Source organism: Pseudoliparis swirei, chromosome 19, assembly GCF_029220125.1.
Source record: "Pseudoliparis swirei isolate HS2019 ecotype Mariana Trench chromosome 19, NWPU_hadal_v1, whole genome shotgun sequence".
NCBI classification, from domain to species: Eukaryota; Metazoa; Chordata; class Actinopteri; order Perciformes; family Liparidae; genus Pseudoliparis; species Pseudoliparis swirei.
In genome coordinates, this window is record NC_079406.1 from 25556251 (window position 1) to 25583825 (window position 27575).

Sequence of the window (27575 nt, forward strand, 5' to 3'; positions counted from 1 at the left end):
TACGTTTTTTTGTTTTTTGTTTAAGAGTTAAAATAAACTCTTTGTGTCCCTCTTTTTATTAGACTTGGAAACAGAGTAAGAATCTATACTTTATAATAATAAAAATGATAATCATTGTTATTTGCGTGGCACTTTTAAAAGCTCGGAGCACAAAGTGCTTTCCATGGCCGGCGGATCAATACCAGGAAATAACAAAATAAAAGCACCCAATTAAAAGGCCGTATTAAACAACCTTAAGCAGAGCGACGTCTTCGTCTTGTGACGTTGAAATAATGACAAAGAGAAGAAATTAAAACTTTAAATATCTTTATTTTCTTATTTATTCACTTCCTGTGGCGGGCCAGAAAGCACATGCTTTACAATAAATACATATTTCGCCAGCTAACCGGGCATGTTGTGGTGAAATATGACTTTTACATGATTAAATAATATTTATCGGCAACGTATTCAAATAAATAAATAAAACTAGAGCTCAGTGAATGAAAACATTTCCCAACTTCTTTTTTTTTGGGGGGTTAACGATCAAATAAACCGCAATAAAATTAAAATCAGATAAACCCCGGTTTGAGTTCATAATGACGTACGGTCACAAGGGGAGAGAAGAAGTGTTTTTTAGTTTGTTTTTTAACCCTTAATTCTAAAACGGATGTTGTTAACTTCACATTTAAGAGTCAAATTAAATCAGGAAATGTTCCTCACTTACGGTCAATCTAATTCATGGTCATCCTAAACACTTTTGTCTCATATTGCAGCATTATGTTTTATGGGAATGTGAGACTCTCTCCTTTAAAGCAACACACACACACACACAGGCAGACATATAGACCGCCAGTCAAGTAAACCAGCTGAGAGTGACATAAAAAAAATGACGTCTTTGCGCAGCCCCTTTCCTCCCGCCTTCATCCATCGTGAAAATGCAGCAGTAATAGCAACAAAGTGGTTTTTCCCCTCAAAATGAAGTTTGACTTTATCAAATCAAGGGTCAGAGAAACATATATTCGCGTGAAAAAGGACAGGACACATCAGGGTTAAACCGATTACGTCCTGTTAAACGGGCATTTTCAGAGTCTCCATCTCAGACACGTTTTCCTGCCTTTTTCCAGTAATTTTTGAAAGCCTTCAAGCTGTAATAAAATATCACTTTTTTGTGCATTTGTGCATTAAACACTCTTGGTCTCATTGCATTTTTCTGATGATAATCACATTTACCCCGAACCCTCCCCCCGCCTGGTCTATTCCCATCTCCCCTTTTAAAGCACTTTGCTCCTGTTTCAGTGAAGATGACACTGACTCGGGGTGAGGGGGGGGGGGGGGGGGGGCTTTGGCTAACGGTTCCAAATGGAAAGCTTTAGCTGGGGCCTCGTTCTGCAGGTTTGCGTGGCGTCACGTCTCATTTTTTGTTGTCTGAGCTGCAGAACAGCCCCCCCACCCCGACCACCACCACCACCGCCGCCGCCGACGCCGCCCTCTCAGGGACCCTCGTAAAGTGCTCCGATGCTTCATAATGCAGATCATTACCCAGAATGCCGCGGAAAAGACCCCAAGTCCCCACTTAGATGCGCAGCCATCCCAGAGCCCCCCCGCCGTGTTATGTGTCCCTGCAGATCGCCCTTGGCAGACGCTCTGATTGTCCATCTCTCTGCCCGCCGCCGGCAGGGCGACGGCGGGCTTTATCGACGCTAAGTTGCCCCCACAAGGCGGGGCGGGGTCGTTAATACCCGACGACGAAGACGTTACCCTTCCCTCTCGCGTCAACCTGAAGGCGCGCGGGGGGGGGGGGGGAGGTTATTGAAACGCGGAGCCGTAAAGCTAACGGCGGATGTGCGAGTGCAATCAAGTCCGAGGGCAATGGCTTCGGGAAAAAGGCCTCCGGAGGCCTCACCAGGCCCCAGGAGGCCTCAGGAGGCCTCACCAGGCCTCACCAGGCCTCGCCAGGCCTCTCCCAGCTGCTGCCGACAGCTGATCGGACTGTCAGCAGGTCTTGGAAACACTCCCCCCCCTGATGTGTTGGACCCCGTCTCCGTCTCACAGACTACACAGGAGAAGGGGTCGTAGTCATGGCGACGTCACCCGCTGACCATTTTTAAAGCCTGTTTACACAAGTGACCGTATTTGGACGCTGAGACGCCGTATTGATCCCGTCCATCCCAGAAAAGCCGGCTCCCCTTTACGGTCTGTTTGACTTAAAATCGGACCATCATTTAGTCGATGAACATCATCACTGGTTTGTGGACTGACCATTTTAAAGACTGTTTTTGCAAGCGCGGAACAGAAGTGACCATATTTGGACAATCGGAGGAGGAGTGACGCGGAGGCGCCTTCTCAATCCTGTCAATAGTCAATGAACATCACGCTGGATTGAAGAAGACTTGAACGTAGAGATTGAGGCCTTCGGGAATAAATCAGGGGAGAAGTAGAGGGTCAATTTCCCATAGACGTCTATCCCATCGGACTTCTTCATTCAGAGTGTTTCAAGAGACTTCTAGAAGCCCTTTCCTCCACTAGAGGAGTCCTTTTGTCCACAAAAAGCTTGTGTATGACCAGCAATGACTCTTGTAATCCTGCAAAAGTCCTGTCAAAATCACAGCCGGTATAACGTGATCCGTATCCTGGGTGTTCACGCCGTCCTCGAGCGATCATTTATTCATCCGCGCAATGAGAAACAAGACGGCCGCTCCTCTATGAACTCTTTCCCTACCTGGCCACCGTTGAGCGAGCACAAAGAGGGCTTCAGGTGTTGTGAGAGAGAGAGAGAGAGAGAGAGAGGGGAGGATTTAATGAAAGCTCTGGCATCTGTATCTGATTCATCTTGTCAACGTTGCACGCCGCCATCTCGCTGCCCCGAACCAAACCCCCAGCATGCCTTGCCAGCCACTTTAATTACTTTTTTTTCCGTTTTCAAATTATTTTTTTGTTGTTGCGTGGAAAACGACGGAGACCCGCAGAATTGACAGACAGGTGCAGCGATCCTGATTAATTAAAATAATAAAGACCGGGAGAAAAAGGGGGACGAGGAGGAGGAGGATTGGGGGGTGGGGGGGGGTATCAATGTGTGGACGACTTCCCTTTGATGGGCACAAGCAGCGAAAGAGAAGGGGGACGACGACAGGACCGGGGCGGGGACATTGATTTACTTTGTGACAACGGGGGTGGGGGGGGGGGGGGGTCGGGCCTTCAGGGCTTGACAGGGCTATATGGAGAGAAAAGGACCGAGAGTATAGGGGTGGGGGGAGTGGGGGAGGGGGGGGGTCCCATTCACATCCTCCGGGCCTCCAGTTTTAGCTCCCAGCGCGAGGACCCGAAGCCCCTCGGTGCCTCAGCAGCTGCAGTGTCACCCCCCCCCCCCACCCCACCCCACACTCCACTAGAAAACACTGGTGCCATCACACCTATCAGCATGAGGCGGAGTTAATAAAGACTCCCCCCCCCCGGGATTCATCAGCTCTAATGGCCGTATATTATTTCAGCGTACAAAAGGAAGCGTCGTTGTGAACGATAAGCCCTAAGAGAGTGCAGATATACTTATTGTCCTATCGCTTCCTCCTTACATATTGATATCACATAATGTTTGTGGACTCCAGTCGGGAAGACTATACACACACACACACACACACACACACACAAAAGAAGCTAAAAGCCTGATTGTTTATGCATACATGTGGTCACAAAATAGATTTTTATTAGCTTGCAAATTCGCATCGCAAGTCAAGTGTCGGGTCCATCTTGGACCGCGGACAAAGTTATTAGCTCCAAAGTCGTTTATTTAAATCATAAAAATACCCTTTTTAAGGTTCAATTCAAAATCACGGGGAGGGGGGGGGGGGGACCCGCAGTTACATCGCGCCCCCCCCCCCCGAAACGTGAGAAGCGTTAAGTCCGTGTGTGTGAAAGCTGAGCCCGCCGGTGCCCTCATCCCCTCGAAGCCTCTGACACTTTAGAAGCCGCTCTGTCTCAGCTGAGCGTGTCAGAACAACCGAGACGTGGAGGAGGCCGCCATGTTTACCACCGCGCCGTGAAATCAAACACAAGCCGGCCCTGTGAAAGCAACAGATCGAGTCACCGCGCGGCTTCAAAGTTAAAGCACTGAGATGTGAGAGAGAGAGAGAGAGAGAGAGAGAGAGAGATGCCTCGTTGGTTCCCTTCAACGGGGTCGATGGGCACATCGGGGCTCCGTCACCAAAGTGTTGGAATAGACTTTTTATTTTTTAAGTATATGTGTGGAATCAAATTTGTATTCTCCATCAGCAATGTTGAAATTAATATATATATATATATTTATATATATATATAAATATTTTTACTTTTAAATTACACAGAGCAGTCAGCACCATTCTGTACCAGTCGATAGTGGTATATATATATATGTAGTGGTATATATATATATGTATATACATATATATATATATATATACCACTATCGACTGGTACAGAATGGTGCTGACTGCTCTGTGTGATTTAAAGTAAAAAAGTATTTGTAATTCTGGCCCCACAAAAAGTATGGAAATCAAATACTGTAAAGGCACAGCAAATATTTACGGTAAAGAACCGTAAACATGTTTTAAAAAAAAAAAATGTAAGTACGAGGGTGGAATCAAATTTGGATTCTCCATCAGCAACAATCAAACTTTTATTACGGACTCAAGGTCCAGATAGTAAAAAACATTCAAATATAATAAAATACATACAAGATCAACGTCCCGTAAACCGTAAGAACCGTAAACACGTTGTTTTTGAAATTTTTAGGACGAGTGTGGAATCAAATTTGGATCCTCCATCAGCAACGTACGCGTTTAAATTAAAAAAAATATATATATATACATTGACATTGAGCTGCTGCTGGTGCAAGCAGTGCTGCCTGTGTAATTTAAAAAAAAAAAATTTTTTTTTTTTTAGGCCAGAGGAGGGTCTAAACCCCAAAAAAAAAAAAAAAAATCAAGCTCTTTTTCTGCGGTGGGAGGAACAAAAAGTATTTACGGTAAAGAACTGTAAAAAATAGATTTGCTTCTTCCAGTTCTACTTAACTAAATTTAACATTTACTCAAATACTCTATTAAAGTTGTAAGCACTACTAGAGTTTTAAGTATATTTACTCCACAAAGGTATTCAGTTTCTTTACATATTAAGTTTTGCACGCATAACATTGAAGTTCATAACATCGCCGTGAGAGATTAAACTAACCGACAGAGTGGAAAGTTGTTAAAAACAAATGAATGCATCGTTGATAACAATCCGATGACATAATGCCACTCGTGCATTATGAGTACTTTCACTTCTTCTTCTCGAGCTTTTTTATAATTTAGTAACAGATCTGAACGCAGCGTCACTGTTTTTTAATCACTGCATTTGTCTGGCAGCTATTGTTCCACTTTGTTTCTTCATAAAATGAAGATTTGAGATATAAAACATATAGATCAGCCTCTAAAATGAATGCTTTTGAATTAATGCTAATTTCCTGGGGATGAAACTACTCAAACACATGCAACTTTATACCCACTGTTTCACCTCGTAATTAAGAAGTATTTGTAACTGTGGGCCCACTTTGACCTTTTTATCACTTCATTGTTTTATTCGTTTAGATATATTAACATAAAAAAATACAAAAATATCAGACATAAAGATTAAAAAAACCTATATAAAACAGGATGAATGATACATATATATATATATATACATATACACACATACACATATACATATACATACATGCACTTACATATATATACATGCAAATACACACATATACACACACAAACACATACATACACATACATATACTTACACATATATATACACACATACACACATATATACATACATACACACACACACATACATATACACACACGCACACACAAACACATGCAACTTCATACCCACTATTTCATCTGCGTAATTAAGAAGTGTTTGTAACTGTGGGCCCACTTCGACCTTAACAAAATGCTCATTTTAAATAATTAATTTCTCTTGATAACCTCAGAAAAAGAAAAACTGCCTGTCGGACCTGTAATACTATATTATTATGTTTACTATGTTGACATTGTGCCACTCTGAATGAGGATCTAAACACTCCTGTGTGTGTGTGTGTGTGTGTGTGTGTGTGTGTGTGTGTGTGTGTGTGTGTGTGTGTGTGTGTGTGTGTGTGTGTGTGTGTGTGTGTGTGTGTGTGTGTGAGTGACAGGGTTCTCCTCTCATGCTGACTGGTGTGTGTGTCTTCACAGCAGGGCTCTGGTGGTTTGGCAACTGAGAGCGTCAGACGCCACCTGATGGACAAACGATGCTCAGCAGCTGAACGGGATCGCCATGACGATGGCAGCCAGCGACCGCTTTGGAACAAATGGATTCTTCTTCTTCCTTTTTTATTTTTCCGCACTCCTTTTTTTTTTTCTTCTCTCAGTTTAATTTCTGTTTATTTTGTATAGCTCAATATCACAAATTGCGAATTTCCCTCAGAGGGCTTTACAATCTGTACACATCCCACATCTCTGACCTTTGACCTCACACATCAGATCAGGAAAAACTCCCCCAAAAAATAGGAAAAAAAGTGAAAAACCTTTCCGGAGAGCAAGAGAGGAGGATCCCTCTCCAGGATGGACAGAATAATAGACGTCATGTGACCAGAAGGAAACATTACACAAACACATTCAATGAATGTGACAGAAGTTATGAACGATCCAAACCTCCACACATGAAACAGAAGAGAGGAGGGGTTTCTTACTCATCGGCTACTTTAAGAGTTTTTCAGTTGTTGTTGTTGTTGTTGTTGTTTTCACACACGATCATACACATTAATAAATGCGATTACACGTGTCCCTTATTCTGCAGAAGCTGACGTTCAATGAAACGCAAGACCATAAGTATCACTAAATTAGGTTTTTAATAATCCAATTCTTTAGCAGCGGCATAATGCTACGCTGTAGAGGAGGGAGGAGATTGATTTTTTCTTTTCTTTCCACCGTGCCTATTAATGCCACAAAGTCAGAAGCTCTCAAAGTAGCCGGCTATTTGATATATTCATAATCAACTGCGCTGATGTACTGCAGTAACGGCCTTAAACGCCGATGGATCTGGCAGGAAATGAAACAAATTCGATTGGCTTTCTGCTTCGCGGGCTGAAGATTGGCTGCTTTGTTTCCCTTTGATTGGTCAATTAAAAGTGCGCTTCCACTTTCGAAGCCCGGGCCCATTACAGAAAGTAATTTCGAGAGCCAAGCTGTTTGCCCTGCGCTGTGCGCTGCGAGGAATTCCCTCTCCACTTTGCCCAAGTCAGGCCGAGGGAGACGGAGAGTTGGTAATATTAGCTCCCGTTTTTTATTGAGAGATCCATTAATCGTAGCCTCCTGCCCGTTGACCCTTTGACCCCCGCTGACCTCCGGACATCATGTTACCAGCCGGGCAAACTGGAGTTTAAGCCAGCCGGGGGAGAGGGGGGTGCAAAAAAAACAAAAACAATGCTCAGCTCGGTGGTTTTCCCTCGATGTCGTTAGTGAGACGTGTCACGACGGTATCCGTTATCGCAAAGACACATTTAGATATTGGCATTGAGTTATTAATATATATTATTCTGTATATATGTTTTATATATTTGTACTATTTTATTGTTTTTTATTATGTTAACTATGTTACTATGTTTTCAATTAAGAGCTGGGGGAGGGGGGGGGGGTCAAGAAACTTCAACAATATAAATACATGTACATTGTTAAAGGAAAGTATATCTTCCATGTATCTGTCCGAGTATTCTTAGGTTTTTGGTCCTTTATATATATATATATATGTGTGCGTGTGATCTATATATATATTATGATTTATATATATATAATATATGTTTGTGATTTATAAATATATATATATATGTCATCTCTCTCTCTCTATCTATATATATATATATAATATATATATGTGTGTGTGTGATCTATATATATATTATGATTTAAATTTATGTTTTATATATATATATATATTGTTCCTGTTTTTACTCATTGATCATCAATTATTATTATTTTTATTTATTATTTTATTATGTAAAGGACCCATATTACCAATGTTACATTTTCCTTGAGAAAATGATCCAATAAGAGTTCACTCTAAACAAAAGGAAACACTACTCTGGTGGTCTTTTCTCCAAAAGCTTTTGACAGTTTCAATGTGTCGAAGTACATTATTATTATTTAGTTGGAGCCAAAAAATTAGGGAAGCATTACAGAAATAACTGAAAAGCACTTGAGTTTTCTTTTTTTTCCTCACAAACTTTTTTTTATAGCTTCGATGTCCAAAATGTCCAGAAAACATCCTCCTGCCTTGCGTCTGTATTTAATTAAGATACAGAGGGTGTCAGCAGTCTGAAAGATGACAAATCTGCTTCCAGAGAGCTGCTTCGAGAGCAGAAAACTATTAAGCACATGCATTAGTCGATGGAAAAAAAAACATCCAGCCAGGTTGGGGTGTGGCTACGTACAGTAATAGACCCCCATTAAGTATCCTACTCATCTAATGCTACCATTAAGTATATGCCACGTCTTCAGCAGCAGAAATAACCCCTCGACGCGATTGCGTCGACGACGTGAGCTCTTATTTTGTAGGAGCACATCGAGGCCGCTATTTCATTTACAGCTCCTTCGACAAAGCTGTTTTTCCCCGAGATGATCGGCTAAAATACATTCGTCGCATTTTGGTGATGGGTCATTTAGGAAGCGTCGTTCCTCCGGCGCTTTTACAGAATCTCTTTATCAGCTGTCGAGCTGCCCCCCCCGATAGAAGACGCGTGTAACTTTATATACGCCTTGGTCTGATGGCTACATAAACTGCACTCTACCTGTTTTATTTTTTTCGTTTTATTTCTTTCCGACAGCCGAGGCCCGGGACGGGGCGTTGAAAGCAAATACCTGATTGTATTAGTGTCTCCCCTTTAAGCTGTTGTCACCTAGCTGACCGATTATGGGCAATTACCTGCTCTGTCGGAATCCTAGCCGAATAGATTGAATTCAGATTGATTTTCGCCCAGGAAAGAGGAGGGAATTTAAAGCCTTTTTTAATTGGGTATTTGGTGTGTGCTGATCTGAACACCGTGGCCTTCCCGAGGGATCCTTTATGGGCCAATAATGGCATTGGAGTGGGGGGGCGCTGCAGTCTCGTCTGCCGACTCCCTCCCAAGGCCATAACCCTGCATTTGCTCTGAGTGCTTTTCTATTATGCATTGATAGTTGAGCATCAATCAATAAGAGGGGAAACAGAAAACCCAGCGAAACCAACTTCTTAAGTGTAAAATGCCTCTTCAAACAACTTAACCTGGACGCTTTTTACCCTCGCCCCTTCCTCCCTGTGCTCTTTGAGGGACACTTACCGGGGTGCCTGGCGACAACATGTTTTATTTAGGAGGGCTGGAAATGTGCAGCTCTCAGGTGAAAATGTACCGCAACCCTCTGGTTAAACCTCAGCAATACATCACTGTGTGTGTGTGTGTGTGTGTGTGTGTGTGTGTGTGTGCAGACACAGGCGTACAGAAGTAAAACAGATCATTGAGTTTCCGTTTCACGCTCAGTTTTCCCACCCGCTATATGGAGAAAAAAAACATTTTCTGACCAAAGGAAAGAAAATGTAAAATATTTTGTCGTCTCTCGGTGACTTGGCTTGTTTGAATTTTGCAGCCACATCAAAAAAATAAACATCGCCAAGGTCGATAAGGTCAGCAGAAAGCCGGTTGATCGGATTATGGCTGCAGCATGTCTTGAAATCAAATCCTAAATGATTCAAGGACGATAAAAAAATAAAAAAGATGGCTTCTTTACATGAACTGTAAAAAGAAGAAGAAGAAAAAAAACGACAGAGTCACCTTTCACGCAACGGATGCCACGGTTTCTCCAAACTGGGACGATTCTGGGAAAGGCGAAGTGGGGGAGAGACGAAGTCTCGGTAGATAAGAGGAGCGGCGGGGTACCGGACCCCCTCGGTGGAAGAGATAAGAGCGAGACGGTCACAGCAATGGCCGGCCACATAATACACAAGCCCACCTCCAGCCGTCTAAATCTCCCATCAGCCCCGGTCCCCACCGGCCCTCCTGTCACCACTAATGCACCTTTCCCTCCAGGACGGCGCTCCGGACGCAGTAAGGTTATCTGGGGGCTTGGCGAGATTTCTCGGAATTGGTAAGTTCACCTTTCCTCTTTTGTCCAGATGACAGGAGTTGATACAGTCGGGGGGTGGGGGGGTAGGGGGGGGTGGGGGGTGGGGATCGATCGTCGGTCGCACTGCGAGTCTTCGCTCGACATTTTTTTCCGATCTTCATCAACCGCTGATTACCGTGAGGACGTCGACGGTGGGTACTCACGCAAAGATAATTCATCCAGTCCCAATGATCATTAGCGACAGCTTGTTACGCAACAGAGCGGCCTGAGGGGAACCGATGTGTGTTCAGGACAATCCCGCCTCTAGCTGGATTACTTTCCCATGCTACTAAACCCCGCTAACCGCCAATTAGGGTTCGTTGGGTATTTTCTACGGGATTACGGAGTAAATGTGTGAAACGCGTGGTTTTGACTATTATATCCGAATAGAAGAATACACAAGGCAGTCCTTCAGTGTTTTTTGACCCATCCACCTCTTTCAATAAGGTTTTAGATGGGAAACAGATTTTCTGCGGGATTACGGTGAAAATATGTGAAACACGTGGTTTTGGACTTTTGGGATTATCGCGTTTTGGCCTAAAAGGAAACAAAAATATAAATGCAAACAGAACAATACACAAATGCAAAAGCATGTTAAGGCTAAATAATCCTGCAGTGCTTTTTTACCCATCCACCACTTTCAATTAGGTTTTAAATGGGAAACGTATTCTCTACGGGATTACGGTGAAAATGTGTGAAACGCGTGATTTCACTTTTTGGATTATCGCGTTTTGGTTTAAAAGGAAAGAAAAAAATTCTGAACAGCACAAAGCAGGAAAAAGAAGGTCTCCTTGGAGGAAGCCTTCAGTGTTTTTTGACCCATCCATCACTCTCAATTAGGTTTTATATCGGAAACGTATTCTCTGCGGGATTACGGTGAAAATGTGTGAAACCCGTGGTTTTGACTTTTTGGATTATCGCGTTTTGGCCTAAAAGGAAAAATAAAAAAAGAATTCTGAACAGAACAATACACAAATGCAAAAGCATGTTCAGCCAAAATAATCCTGCAGTGCTTTTTTACCCATCCACCACTTTAAATTAGGTTTTAGATGGGAAACGTATTCCCTCCGGGATTACGGTGAAAATGTGTGAAACACGTGGTTTTGAATATTTTGATTATCACATTTTGGCTTAAAAGGAAAAGAAAAAAATATTCTGAACAGAACAATACACCAATGCAAAAGCACGGTGGTCTCTGTTTTTTTGATCCACCACTCCCAATTATTTTTACGGGATTACGGTGAGAAGTTGTAAAACGCGTGGTTTTGTCTATTTTGATTCTCGCGTTTTTCCCTAAAAGGAAAAAGAAAAAAGAAATACACAAATGCAAAAGCACGTTAAGGCAAACGAAGGTCTTCCTTGGTGGAAGCCTGCAGTGTTTTTTGACCCATCCACCTCAACCTCTGCCCAATGTGGACTTCCGTGGACTTCCGTGGACTCGTCTGTTATTTATAAGCCAAAGTGATCCACGACAAAATATGTTTATCCCTTGTTGTCTGGGAACAATTTTATGAGACATTCCTCCCCCCAGAAAACCTCCTGCTCCTCTCAAGTCCTTGAAATCAAGCCAAAAATACACCCAATAAAACAATTCTGTGTAATTGATTACCCCAATATAAAAATGCTACATCCTAATGACCAAAACGTTTGGTAATCGGCACATTAAAAAGGAGCCATTGTCTAATTCTGGAAATGGTTTTTGAAATATGCAGGAAAACAAATAACACAAAGCTGGTTGGGGGGGGGGGGGGGAGGTGTAGGGGGCTCGGAGAGGATGCCCCCGAACTACTTCGGTTACACAAACTTTGTTTTCGGCCTCGATGCATCAGAGCCCCTCTCCCTCCGCCTGCCATCTGCTGCCGAAGAATCTGTTTCACTCGATGAGCCAAGCCCAGCCTTTATTGGTCCTAATGGCACTATCAGCTGAGCCGCCAAACCCAATTACCTTTTAAAAAGGGAGGCCACCCCAGCTAATCATAGCTGCCTAACCTGATTTGCCTGTGATGAAGAGACGGGATAAAGAGCAGTTAATGGAGGGAGAATGATCTCACAAATACAAAAAACTCAATTCATTTCTCTGGGAGAGCAATCTGTCCGATTCAGCGGTAATGGAGTGGAGATTCATTAGACCTCGGGCCTTATAGGAGCAGCACCGTTCCCCCTATCAGCCGAATGACAAAAAGAACATTTTTGCTCCTCCTGTATAGACTTTGTGTTTCTGGGAGGGCACTTGGGAAAAGGTGGTAAGGAATCCTGTGGATCTAAATGGGGTGGTGTTGAGAACTTGTATTCATTGAAATTAAGTAGTGCTGGATTTTATATTTCTCTGTTTCAGGGACACAGATAAAAGGTCTGCAAAATACATTTTTTAACACACTGTTTCCCAAACATTTGGAAATATTGTATTTCTTGGAATGGGATGTAAGCTTTTTATGACCAGGGTAGCAGATACCGTGAGTGATCTCAAGCCGTGGATCAACGAAATGTAGATTTCAAAACTGTATCTTTAAAAATATTCCGAGCTCTCGAAGATCTCATCGTTTACCCAGAACATTCAGGGTGCTCCTCCTGTAGAGACTTTGTGTTTCTGGGAGGGCACTTGGGAAAAGGTGGTAAGGAATCCTGTGGATGGACATCTAAATTGGGAGGTGTTGACAACTTGAATTCATTGAAATTAATTTAAAATGCAAAAGGCAAAAATAAAAGGTCTGGAATATACATTTTTAACAGACTGTTTCCCAAAAATGTCCAAACATTGTATTTCTTCTAATGGGATGTAAGCTTTTTATTACCAGGGTAGAAGACACCGTGAGTGATTTCAACCCTTGCATCCGGCCTCTGCTACGAAACGTGGACTTCCGTACTGTCTCCTAAAAAAAACTAAAAATTCCGAGCTCTCGAAGGTCTCATCATTCAGCATTCAGGCCTCGACTGGAGCTCCATGTCACCCGAAAGACATCCAACATCCGCTCTGGGCTCTGGGCTCTGGGCTCCGGCTCCGGGCCGTCTCATTCACACGCATGTTCACTTGATGATGTAAGTGACACACATGAATGACCAATTGATGGCCAAGAATGTCGCCGTGCATGAGTCACTCCCAGAGACATGGATGACCCCGACCTCCCCCCCCCGACCCAGCTAAACCCACTGCGGCTTGAAGCTCGGCCTGGCCCAGATATGATCCAGAGGACGTCGGCTGGACGGGGCAGAGGGCCACAGCCAGGGGTTTGCAGACGGACATTAGGCCAAAGCCAGAGTTAAAATCCTATTAGTTTGAGTTGGGAATCGGATTATCGTCGTCGAGAATCACTCGTCTGGCAACTAGTGTCTAATTTACGCCAATCAACGGCAATTATTGAGGGGAAGGGAGCCCCTATTAGAGAGCCTCATCCACTTAGTCTAATGAATGGGGAAGATTCAATCTTGGCTGTGGAGACGCATCGGAGAGCTGCAGCTGAACGCGGCGGCACCAGCAGGCTACAGAGGAGCTGCTGTTATTTATCAATGGCGGGGGGGCGGGCGCTGTCAGAGCGAACGTGCGTTAGCCGTGGGGCGCTAGGCTCTGGTTTCTGATGGTCTGGGGGCACTCAGTAAAGCGGTTAGTGTCTCCACAGCCCATTATGCGGAGCCCGTCTCATACGTGGAGAACACTGGCGTACGGGTATCGCTGCCAAGGCCCGAGGCTTGCATCGCGGGGTGGCTTTTTGACAGATTCTGCACTTGAATTATGAGTCAAGGTCTAACGTAAAGTCTCGTCACGTGACCCAAGAGAGACTTGATACGGGGTACGATCAATATGCTTATTGCCCGGGCAATCATCATTGCATATCTGTATATGGAGAGAAAAAAATAGCAAGGAAAGTAGGAAATAATTCATTTATTAAAAAATTAAAAAATGTTGTTTCTGTAGTATTTAGCATACCATTTAAAAAAAAATTGACATGAGATAGGTTGGCATATGTTTTAGAGAATATATAGCAAATGGTACCGCCGTGATATCGCTTTGAACTCGGCCTCGAACAGTCCGCTAAGAGCACTTATTGCACTTTTTGCAATCTCATTGTGTTATTATATTTTTTTACGATTTCCACTCAGATTTGACCTCTAACGATCGAATTCTGAGCAGAAAGTAGAAGCGGCCTCTGCATAAAGTTATGTAATTTGTGGCAATATCTGATTTTTTAAAAGTCACCTACCGAACCCTCGTGACTCATTGTCTTCATCTCATCTTCACATAAAGTGTTCAACCCCTGGTTCCTTTCCCCATTCTTACACTGCCCTCTACTGGTCTGGAAGCAACGGTGTCAGCATCAGTGGAATTATACCAACACACGTGGATCAATAAGTGGCTTACTGTAATTAAGTAACATTCACATATATAGATATTTTTTATTATTATTAAACCTTTATTTAACCAGGTGAATCCCAATGAGATTCAAAATCTCTATTTCCAGGGTGACCTGGACAAGACAGGCAGAACAAGACAAGTTAAAAGAAACTAAAAGTTACGAGACATGTGACATAACCGAGTTAATTTAAAAAACATTCACATTTTTGGGAACCTGCATCCATTTCTTTCATTTTAAGCAGTACGTATCAGATCTTTGGGTTTTAAATGATTGTGCAACATGTTCCAGGATGATGAGGGTGCAGAGGACACAAACGCCTTTGTTTCCCATTTCTGTTCTGGCATTTGGAACGGCGACCATCAGGAAGTCCTGAGAACACAAAGAGAATTTTCTGACACTTTTCTGCATGATGAAGACACACAGGTAGTCTAGGATCAGACATTGCGAAGATTTAAACACTTTACATGTCAGTTTAGAAATGTTATTATTGGTGAATTGATTAAAAGCTGATGCAAAAATAAGACTGCATCCGGAAGACTGATACCTAAACACATCACGCATGTGTTTGTTGGTATCTCAGTGTCATGCCCTCATGTGCCTGTTGCCTCTCTTCTCTGTATCCCTTTTTTAAAAGTATTTTTTTGTGTGCAAAAGGCCTGTTTCATCGAAGAAAAACTAAAAAACTAAAAGGTTTCCGTCTGCGTCCTGAAAATCTCACTCGGTGGGGGAAGATTCCGCCGCCTGTGATGTCTCTCTGTCGGGGTTCAGGTTTTCCAAATGCACCAACTTATTAATAATAGCAAATATTTCCAGAGTTGAGGGTTTCATTTCCGATTGAGGCCACTGTGACGTTTCCGTGCTGAACAATCAACCCCCGCAACAGATTGATACACTTTTCAACCCTTTTTTTCTCTTGAGCGAATACTCTTGCATCATACATGCACACATGGGTTACATTTTGCACGTTTTACTCTACTTTAATGTGGAAAAACGACAATATTTGGAGCTCTGAATTATGCACTGTGTCATTGTGGTATATCTGTTGTGTCATCACCCTATGCATCAAACTTTATTATTAAATATATTTTATTTTCTCTTTGGGAATAATCTATTTATTTTAAATTGTGTACTTGTGTATTTAATTTTTTTCTTCTTTTCCTAACTTGCTGTCTAATAGTCAGTTTAATGTTAAATGTAGTATGCTCTGGATATTTTTTTGCATTGTGAAAATATTTGGAAAATAAAATATTATAAAAAATGTAAAAAGTGGAAAAAAAACGACAAATTACTTCTGCAAACATGTCAACCGATACGCTCAAACGCTCCAACCACAAAGAAGACGAGCGAAGAGCAAAGCATTTCTCCTCCAGCTTCACTAAGAGGGTCGCGGTTGAAGGTCACGCTCGAAGTCGAAGTGACTCAACTTTTTCCTTTCCTCGCTGCCGACGGCGATCTGACAGGACGCAGCGTGTAAACTCATCTCACACCTTTCCCTCTTCTTGTGCCACTGATGAGTAAAAATGAATTCAAAATCCGGGGGGGGGGGTCAAACCATATTTGTTCCTGTGGTGACCTTCACTACTCGTGGGCTGCTTGTTCCACTTTGGAATCGCTAACTTTTTTTTTGGTACCTCCAGTGAGAATATTTCATGGTTCGAGGGTGTGGGGGCGGTTTGGGTTGAAAACACTGACGCCACTCATACTTTCATAACAACCCCTTTTACATACTAACGTTTCATTTCTGGCAGTTCCTGTCCACGAAGGACCGTCGAGCCTCCGACCGCAGCCAGCCGCCCCCTCAAAGCCGCCGCTGCACGGAGGCCACAACATATGCAGCACAATGACACATCGCGACGGCTAAAGCTAAGCTACACACGCTACTCATACAGCAAGAGTTCACACGTTGGAAGAAGAAGAAAAAAGGAAAATGTTTGCAGTTTACTACAGTATTTCTTCCTTTTTCTCTTGATTCCTCAAAATCACATCGCAGCAATCTTCCATGACAGGAATCGATCAAGTAATATCCCTAAATGTTCTTTAACCCTTGTGTTGCCTTAGGGTCATTTTGACCCGATTCAATGTTTCACCCTCCTGTTACCTTTATATTTACTAACATATTTTACCCTTTGGGTTCAATTTGACGCCAGCAATTAAAACCTCCAGAAAATTATTAGAATTAATATTGTTTTCCAAGTTTAAGTGTGAGGCACTTTATGTTTGTTTGTTGACTACCGAAAGAACACCGACATTAAACATTGAATGGGGTCAAATTAATCCTAAGGCGGGGGGAGGGTGTAATATTGATTCGGGTCAAAATGACCCTAAGGCAACACAAGGGTTAAACAAATGAGATGGCGGTCTGTACATTACAGCTATCACAGGGTTCGTATATGGTCATGGAAAACCTTGAAAAAATCATGTAATTTGTAAAATGGATATTTACAGACCTGGAAAAGTACTGGAGAAAAGTTTTGAAAAATCGTGGATATTTGTTATATTCATTATTTGTATTAACACTGAGTTTTACATAATGAAAATGCTTTTAAAAAAATGACGCTCTAACTAGAAGCTGGCATACTGTCTTTCATACTCGCACATTTTTTGCGCTGCAGGTGAACGCACCTTAACTAAAAAGACATAAATGTTTATTCTTTTAATCAAACTATTGTCTCTCATTCATTTGTGTCATTTAAGGTTTTATACTGTATGCTTTGGAATTCTCATTGTAAGTTTAAATACGACATTTTCTCACTTTTTCTTGTATGTTCTGAGAAAGAGAAGTCACTGTACAAAAAGTTATTGTTGGAGTTCAATTATGGAAGAATGGTCAGCTTATTTTTGCCTTTCAAAGGGATTGTTTATTTAAAAAACTAGTTTTGAGGGTTACAAGTGTGAATGAAATACTTATTTATTTTATTTTGTTATCTAATTAATCATCTGATTAATAATAATTTAGGATAGGAATATATAAACAATATGTTTCTGCCTACATTTTTTTGTATATTAGTTTGCATACAATAATGACTCACTGTATTGTATATGATAGCTGTATACAAAAAACACGACTACTATTTACCCCACGGACAAATAAATCATGCCAATCCATCTAATAATTCCAAAGTTATTGACTAACCCACTAACTGACCAACAATGGCTTTACAGGACGACCGACGTGCAACCAGATCCGTAGTTTATAAAAAAATAAAATAAATAAAAAGCATCTTCAACTTTCCAAACAGTGTGGGTCATCGTTCTCCTCGGAAACGATCTCTGCACGGCACGCCGTCAATCCAACGGCAGCCGCGGACGCACGTGCGTCACACACCAACGAGTTCTCTGCAAGATCAACGTGAACGGTGAGATCCCGAAAAATAAACACGCAAAAACACGATATGTTTGTGCGTTGTTGTTGAATTTGAAGCGCGCGCTGCTCTCATAGCAGCGAGCTCGAGCGCGGTGGCTTTGGATATTTAAATCGTTAGCATCTTTTTCACGTCTAATCGAAATAGAGTGATTTTGGCCTTCAATTTAACGTCGACCGGAAACTACCCGCTAACGAACTGAGGAGGTTTCTATTGTTCTATTGCTCTATAGTTTTAGTAGTTTGGTTCTAGAAAGTATGAAAATTTGCTCGAATAGCAAGTTACCATTTTTCTATTACTGTTTATTTATTTACTTTTAGTATGTAGGTTATAGAAAGTTCGAGAATTAGCTCGTATTGGACGAACTGTGCTAATGCTAGTTAGCTTCAGCGTTTCCCCTACCATAAATGTTTACGTCATGGCGTTATGCGCATGCGCGACTGCGGAGATTCTTGGCGATTCTTCCCCTTCAAAACAAGAGCTCAACATTGAGCTTTATTGAGAGTGGCCGCATCAAGCCTGCAACCCCGTTTTAAAAAGATGTTTAGTGGAACGCTAATTGCAGTGGAAAACTCTTTATTAACAAATATGTGAACTTATTTTGTCTTTGTTTTTCACAGGTTGCACTTTATTGTTATCTTTAATAGATATTCAGTGCAAAACAGGTTAATTGCAGCCACAATAAGCTATTTTATGTGAGTTACTTTTTGCACAGATAGAACTGTATATATATTCTAATAAAGTGATTGAAAACTTGTATTAGTTTTCTTGTCTGAGGAAGAAAACTGGTTAAATCATAAAATGAGTTAAATAATTCTCATACCGCATTTAATTGTCGTGCATCTTTAAATGTAAACTTTTCCAACTTAACCTCCCCCCCCCCCAAAAAAACTGTAAACCTCGGGGAAACACTGAGCTCTATTTGAAGATTAAGCACACAAAAAATCCTGTCACGATATACTGCATTTAATTGTGTTATTATATGATATTCTACTTGGTTATGAAGCTCTGGGAACCTGAGCTAAGAGATGTGTGTGTGTTTATCATCATCAGTCTGTTTTAGGTGTAGTTTCTGGTCAGTCACAAAGAATATAGTTTCCTTTTCTCTTCTTTCCAGTGTAATCGTGAAAGCTTCCAGGATGTTTCCAACCCGTGGGTCACATGGAGCGTCTTTCACTCAAATGAAAAACGAGCCCCAGACGTCAGGACGGACCGAGTCCTCCGACCATCCGCCGAGCTTTGCCCAACGAGGGAAAAGTACATACAAACGCAGTGAGTTTGCTCGAGTGCCGCTCGCCAACAGCCGCTCGCCAGTGGCAGGGTCCGTATGGTCATGGAAAACCTGGAAAAGTCATGGTATTTTAAAATGGTCATTTCCAGGCCTGGAAAAGTCATGGAAATGTGTTATCACGTGTTCATTTACGCCAAGTTTGAAATAATTAATGTTTTTTAAAGAAAAACTCTCAAAATATAAGCCGGCCTACGCTCTCAATATGCACAATGTTCTAAATTGTTCATGTTTTTACCGAGATTTCTATTTGGTCATGGAAATTTGATTTAAAGTCATGGAAAAGTCCTGGAAATCCATCGGTCAAAATGTGTAAGAACCCTGCAGTTGTGGTGAATTCTCCCCTGCGAGGTTCTGTGTAATTTCTTTTTAAAAATCTGCCGACTTTTCTTCCTCCACCGACGAAAGGCTACGTTTACAAGCCGGCGGCTTCACCTCAAATTCTGATGGACAAATACTCCCAAGGGGAGATGGACGCCGTGTCTGTGGTCCATCAGCTGGCCCAGATCTTGCAGTTCCACCTGGAAATGAAGGAGACGGTGACGACAGGTACGGCGACGCTGCTCCCCGCTGTCGTGACTGGGCCACGGCAGCCTGAGGATAGAATGTGTTTGACAAAGACGGGATTTATTTTTCAGATACTAGTCTGGGTCTTTGAAACTCGTTATTACAGTCATTTGTTTTCGAACCGCAGAAAACAATCGATTTCGTCATTAATTAATTTTCTCGGTTAGTTTAGTCTTTTTAAAATAAAAGAGCGAAAACAAATTTTTCAAGCTCTGGGAGGCGTCGTCAAAGTCGTAGTGCAGCCTGAACAACGTCAAAATACAAAAGATGTTCAGTCTAGATCACAAAAGTACAGAAAAAGCAGCAGATCCTCCCATTTGAGAAGCTAAAAAACCAATAATGTTATGATACGCTGTAAAATACTTTTTTTTTACTCGACATTAATATGTAAAAGTCTGTTTTTCATTCTCACAAATGCTGATTTCACTCGTTGGGGCTTCTTCCACATCTTGAAGACTGTAGCCAGTTTAGTTCAGGATGAACTCTGAAGTCACGTCCCACAGCCGGAGCTCTAGGATTCACCTTCAATCGGTTTCTTGACTCCCGTTTCCTCAGGCGACATCATGGCGGGGCTTTATTTTGCCTTCTGCGTGGTGGTCGATGGGGTCGAGTACAAGACCGGCATGGGGATCACGAAGAAGGCGGCTCGGCTCAAAGCGGCGCAGCTCGCTCTGCCCGACCTCCTGCCCGCCTTGAGGAGCCCGAAGTCTCCTCTCCCCGAAGCGCCAGGTTAGCGTCTCGCGCTCGTCCATCATGATCATCCGTCTTCGTTCCTCTCTCCCGCAATGCTTGTGTGTGTGTGATCGTGGACACGCCTCCATTACAGCTGTGGACTGGCGTGTGATTATGTACCATATGACAGCACTTTGTCACTTAATGAGGAAGTCTTGAGAAAGGTCTGGGACTGACACGGACACTCGTTTCCTTCATAAATCAATGCGCAGGTGATGTATTAGTGTGTATTCACTTATTTTTGGGGGGATTTATTTCCCTGCGTGTTGCCTAGATATAATTTCTGACAGAAAAGTTCAGAAACATGTCGTGACACGGATGTTTCATGCAACGTTTAAGACTTTGTTGACCGTAAAATCATGAAAGGAAAGTAAATAAGAGGATTTATGAAAGTAATATTCATATATGTCACCTCTTTAATCAAACGGGAGTGATTGGCTGAGCACGCAGACTCTTGTGCAACAACACCCTGTTAACGGTTATAATATATAGATACACAGAGCTCACAGAATACGGCATAATAAACATGATATAGGCTCGATTTAAGCATTTTCAAACGGGGAGAGGAAGAATATTAAAAAGTCAACAATGACTAACGACAATCAATGTTTTTTTAATTGCCATTGGTGCCGAGACCTATGGAGGACTTAAAATGTCTTAATTATAAATAAATGCATGAATAAATACAGGAATAATTGTATAAATAAATAAATAAATGCATGAATGAATACAAGAATAAATAAATAAATGCTTAAATATATGTATAAATAAATAAATGCATGAATAAATAAAAGAATAAATAAATGCTTAAATAAATACAGGAATAAATAAATACATGCTTAAATAAATATACATAAATACATTTATTTATTTATTCATGCATTTATTTCTTTATCTATACTTAAGACATTTTAAGTCCTCCATAGAGACCAACAGTCCAGACACATTGGAATTGTTTTGCAGGGCTCTCCGAGTCAACAAAGTACAGACACACTATAATAACAAGAACAAATATAAAAACACACTGTACATAAGGTGGTAGGAAATACAGTAGTAGGTACAGTTTAAAAAACAAACAGGTTATCAACTTTAAAAAAGGAGAGGGCAGAGGTTAATAAATAAATAAACTAGGGCTGAATGCTGTTCCTAGCTTGTGAAAGAGAGGTGGGAAGAGGACAGTTATATGGGGTATTGCATAGATTGAGAGGTGGGGAAAGGTTTTGTGGGGATTTTGCACAGATTGGAATATTGCACATTTGACTACAATAACAATAACTACAACAGTAAAATGTGGTATTGTATGAAGTGGCTCATCTTAATGTGGTTCCTATGTTTTTCCCCCCTTAGATTTCCCTCCACCCCTGCCAGTAAAGAAGCCCGTCGTCTCTGATCTGCATCCCCCTAGAGCCATTCACGGTAAATCTGAATATCTGTTTGATTCTTTCATTCTCCAGATGGCAAATATCGGGACGGTGTCTCTTCATTTTGTTCTCTCAGTACTCTGTCTCTCTAAAAATGAAACGATGATGAAAGTGGACATTCAGGTAATTTTAAGGGTTCGACGTCCATATTGAGGTCAGGTGACCGACTTGTTTGGCCTCAATTGCTCATTGGTTAGCCTTCAACCCTGTGATGGTCACATCTCCACATCCACCCCTCATCTTGGTGTTTACACAGCGAGACCCGTTGAAGACCATTTCCTTGCTTTTCAGAAAGGACGAGTTCCGCCGGCCCCCAGATCCCAAACGCCGTCCGGGACCAGCTCACCCGACTGATGAACAGCCACCCCGAGCTCTCCACCTGCGCGGGCTCCACGGCGGCGTTCGTCATCCAGACCTGTGAGCTCTCCGCCGGCCGGAGGACGCTTTTGCTTTTTTAGCGTACACTGCTGCCACCGATCATCGCCGTCCACGGTGTACACTCAGCCAAACGATTTAACATATTTTAGCCTGTAAATATTAGACGGGTTATAATGATGTTGGCTTTTCAGTACAACCCTAATCAATACGGATTTATTTGGTTCTACCCTGGAGAGCAGCGGTTCTCTGGGGGTACGTGAGAACGTTAAAATGAGCATCCATTTAAAAAAAAAAAAAGCCTTTGAAAATATTTATTTAATAAATATTCAATAACATAAGTATTGGTTCATAAACTGAACTGTATATATTATATGCAAAATGCTGCGTATTATATCTTTTTTTTTTTACCCCAAATGCTTTGCACTGGTCAGAAGGGACTCGGCCAAAAAATATTTCACGGGATACATGACTCATGACCCTCTCTCTCCTTCCCTTCCCTCTCGCTCTTCCCCCCCCCCCCCCCCCTCCCCAGCCGGCAAGTGTGAGGTGGTCGCTCTGGGCACGGGGAACTTCAACGCCAAGCAGAGCACCTCGTCGAACGGACGCGTCGTGCACGACTCTCACGCCGTGGTGACTGCGAGGAGATCCCTCATGAGGCAAGTCGTCTCCATCCGGTCTCACGGACGACGCGATGGATTAAAACAATGCACAGGATTATTAAAAGGCCCATATTTCTGAAGGAGGCTGTGATGACGTTGTTGTAATACTAACTTTTACGAAGCAGTAGACTTGTATCGTGTATTAAAAATATATTTAGTGCTCGTTCTTATGCGTGTGCTTATGGCGGCCAATTTGATTCTTAAAAAGCCTCGTTCTTTATAAATGATCTTTTGTTTCATTCCTTTTCTCCCGTCGCCATGACGATTTGGCTGATACTTATTGCCCGTTTTCGAGCTCCTTGGATTGAAAAGTAGACTATTCTCGATCCCCTTTAAGTCGGGTTATTACCTCGGCTTTAAAATGAAGTTATAGTTTAGTTTATATTCCACTTTTAGAATGTACCAATTTTGCCACTTTGAAGACGGTTCACGCAACTTTTTGAGCTATATTATAAATTGTTCCTGAGCCAATTCCCTCTTTTTTTTATACCCGCCTGGGTCGTCACCACGAGCAACTCTCCCGCTGCGCCCTCAGGTTTCTGTTCCGCCACCTGCTGATGTTCTTCAACGACACGGACGACCTGAAGGAGAAGTCCGTGTTCCAGCGGAGCGACGGCGGCGGCGGCCTCCTCAGCCTGAAGAGCGGCGCCGCCCTCCACCTCTACATGAACCAGCTGCCCAAGGGCTCCGCGCAGATCCCCTCCAACCTGTGAGTGGCCTGTTTTTTTTCTTCCATCGTTGCCGTGAGTCCGATCGCTTCTCCTCAGCTCTGTGCTCTGCTTTTTAGGCGCCTGAACCCGCACTCCATCGCGACATGGCAGGTCAACAGCGAGTTTTGCCTGCACCTGTCGGTGGAGGGAAAGGTGTGGCGCCGTAACTCTCTCTCACCTCTCGAAGTCGTATCTTGCATCATCGAGTTTGAATACTTTGCACCATCGCTGCGTAACTCCACCTCGATCGCCTCTCTCGCTCCAGGTGTTCTCGGTGTTCTCGTCAGCCTTCGATAGCTCCGCCTCCAAGGTGGTCAGCATGTCCGCCACGGACAAGCTCACTCAGTGGCAGGTGCTCGGCTACCAGGGCGCCCTGCTCAGCCACTTCATCGAGCCCGTCTACGTGGAAAGCATCCTCGTAGGTGAGTCGACGAGTTTGAGAACGGTTCCAGTTTTAACGGGTTTCCTAGTTAATTGAAGACTTTCACGTTGGCGGTTGCTCGGTCCAAACCGCTTATTGTTACCTTCGCATTGAAAATGCGGAAGGTAATGTTTTGATCGCCATTTATTTATTTATATGCGTGTTACTCGCATAACTCAAAAAGTATTAAACCGAATCGCATGAAATTTGGTGGGATGATTGGTTATTATCCGGGGACCATTTGATTAAATTTTGGGATCGATCGGGTCAAAGGTCAAGGTCATGAAAAGGTCAAAATCTTATTTTTACCATAGCGCGGTCAATTTTTATCCAATTGGCTTGCAACTAATGCCAACATGTTCATAATTCAATGCCCAATCTTGTGATATGCGAAGGTATGCGCTCTACCGAGTGCCCGTTCTAGTTGTTTTTAGTTTGTGTCAAGTCGTGTGGCGCATGTGATCTCTCTCAATAGGCTCATTGGCTGCTCACTTCTGGCAGTCAAAACACAACCGTAACAGTTTTTAGTTGATTTTAGACAGTCGAATCTAAAAATAGCCCCTGAGGTGAGACTGCATTCAACCTGTGGGTTCAGGAGCCCGAGCTGCTTGCTCATGCACTGGTGACGCAACAAGACAACGAGACCCCCCACATCAACATCCTCTGGAAGACAAAAAAAATCACCCGTCTCAAACGGCGATAGATATTATTTTCCTCTTTTCATAATCATAATGACTCTGTGACCCACATAAATCTGTAAGAGAGGGGAATTCCACGGTCGGTTTTATTGTAAATGTGTGAACACCGACCCGATTGAAAGAATAAATTGCGACTGCGGTCGAGAGCGCCGCGAGGTGACGCCGCTCGGGCGGTTTCAGACACGCACGATATAAAAGACACACGATTGGAAACCTGAACAATCGCCGCCCTTTGAACAATTGAAACCTCGTTTCCGGACTCCACCGACATCACCCCCGACCCGCGGGGGGCCCCCGTCTTCATTTCCGCGGCCGCCCTGGGCCCCCGGCACGAAAACGGGACCCGCCGTTTTTTATTAAAGTCGTTTGATGCAAGAAAAGAAACGAGCGAGTTCTGCATTTAACTCAGACGCCGGCTCGCGATTGGTCCCACGCAACTCCACCGAGACCGTGTTTACACTTCTCTTCTAAACCGAGATCACGCGTAGACGGCGCCCGGCAGGTGTGAACGCTCGGTCGTTGCGGTGGTCTGAGACTCCGCTGACCGCACGTCTCTTGTGATTTACACACCGAAGCGTCCTGCTCGGTTTTTAAAAAAGCAACGCGTTTGCTCTTTGCATCGCGCACGCAGAGACATTAATGTCAGGTGTGAAGAAGGTTTTTACAAACATAAACCACTCCTCTTATTGATTAGTTAATTCATCATAATTCATTTTTTTTTTTCTTTCTTTTTTCCCCTTGCCTGGAAACCAATTCAAATCCATGTACATGCATACGCTCATACATACACATCCGCCATCATCAATGCATTTTGTTTCTTTAACCCTCCTGTTACCTTTAGGGTCAATTTGACCCCATTCAATGTTTAACCCTCCTGTTACCTTTATATTTACTGACATATTTTACCCTCGGGGTCAATTTGACCCCAGCAATTAAAACCTCCAGAAAATTATTTGAATTAATATTGTTTTCCAAGTTTAAGTGTGAGGTACTTTATGTTTGTTTGTTGACTACCTAAATATCCCTTTAAATATATAAAAAAGTTGATATTTCTTATATGTTTGACACAGTGAAAAACAGCCTGGGGTCAAATTGACCCCAAAGAACACCGACGTTAAACATTGAATGGGGTCAAATTGACCCTAAAGGTAACAGGAGGGTTAAATAAAAAATTAAATAAAATATATATATATTTTAAACTCACACATGCATTTTTCTTTCTTTTTTTTAAATTTTTCTTTTTTCTTTTTTCACAATACTCTGACTTTATGACGTTGTGTCAACTGTTTTGTCGTCCTCTAGGTTTTATGTCTATGTATTGTCTGTTTTTTTGTCTTATAATAAAATTTAAAAAAAATATGGAGTTTATCCTACGTGGGTATTTGATAAAAGACATTATTATTATTATTATTATTATTATTATTTATGTCACCACAGGGGACAATGGCTGCAGTGACGTCCAGGGCATGCAGGTCTCCGTGAACCAGCGCGTGGAGGGCATCACCTCCCAGCTGCCCACGTTCTACTGCATGGTGAGGCCCCGCATCAGCCTGGTGCCCGGCGTGGCCGCCAACGGCGTCGGCGAGGGCCGGCCGTCCTACGCCGTCAACTGGAGCGAGGGCGACTGCTCCCTGGAGGTGGTGGACGGCCTGGAGGGCAAGACCGTGGAGGAGTAAGGAAGTTGACAGTATTTGGCACTTTAAATATTCCGTTATCTTTGGTTTAACCTGGAAAATTAAACGCGTGGGTTACGAGAGGGGAGGAGCCAGCGCTCCCGTCTTAACGCCGCCCGCTCTCCTCGTAGATCGCCCTTCAAGAGCTGCCCGGCTCTCGCCAGCCGCCTGTGCAAAGCGGCGATGCTGCACCGCTTCAAGCTGGTGGCCAAAGAGGCCCAGAGGGACGACCTGCTGGCCACCAGCTCCTACAGGGAGGCCAAGGTAACCACGGCGACGCCACACACACACTTACCTGCGGTCCGATTCAGGGGAGGACATTTACATCTGTTTTTTTAGGGGGCAATTTTACTTACTGAAATCCAGGGGACATTTAAAAAGGAATTAGTGGCACTTTTTTAAACTTATGAAATATAATATATATAATGTAAAAAATAATAAATGTACTTATTTAGGCTTACAGTATATAAGCAATTGTCATAAAAATGGCAATAATAAGACTAATAGGGAGTAGTCGACAGATTCAAAGTGTTTTCTTAGATTTTTTTAACAACAAAAAACGGAAAAAACAAATCAAACGATCATATTAAATTTGATTCTTATTTCTTTTTGGTTAGTTATTGTGATTACATTTCCTTTAACAATTCTAACATATATATATAATTTTTTTTTTTTACAATTAGAACTTATTATTTTTTTTTATAATTCACCATTATATTTATTGAATTTTTTGTGTACCTAAAATAAAACACTATTAAATTATCATAATTATTAGAGGGAGTTATTTGGGCATTTTTTGCCCCTCCTGGTGATATCGGGGGCAAAATAATATTTCTTAGGGGCAGTTTTGCCCTTTGCCCTCGTGCATTTCCGACGCTTTACACGTCTCCAGGCGTCGCGTCCTAACTCCACTTCTTCGTTTGATATTTTATTTATTTCAACACATTTCTGTGACTGTCGTTGCTCGTTCGTTTGCTGGACTCGTCGTGACTGGCGTTCACTTTGTGCCACCGAAGCGGATGGCGAAGACGTACCAGGAGGCCAAGAGCGTGCTGCGGGCGTACCTGCTGCAGCAGGGCTTCGGGCCCTGGCTCGTCAAGCTCTCCGTTCGGGAGAACTTCAACATGTGAAGAAAAATGAATACAAAGAAATCACCGGAG

The 27575-nt window shown here is 42.7% G+C and overlaps 1 protein-coding gene across 1 annotated transcript; it reads left to right on the forward strand.

Moving 5' to 3' along the window:
- Window positions 1–19007: 19007 nt before the first annotated feature.
- Window positions 19008–27575, forward strand: adad1 (adenosine deaminase domain containing 1 (testis-specific)). Its single transcript, XM_056438893.1, has 12 exons — window positions 19008–19140; window positions 19565–19705; window positions 20279–20452; window positions 21803–21871; window positions 22168–22293; window positions 22787–22910; window positions 23449–23622; window positions 23701–23776; window positions 23889–24045; window positions 26180–26414; window positions 26547–26679; window positions 27432–27575. Exons 1-12 carry the CDS (start codon window positions 19008–19010, stop codon window positions 27543–27545), a joined length of 1656 nt encoding a protein of 551 aa, XP_056294868.1. The 3' UTR covers window positions 27546–27575.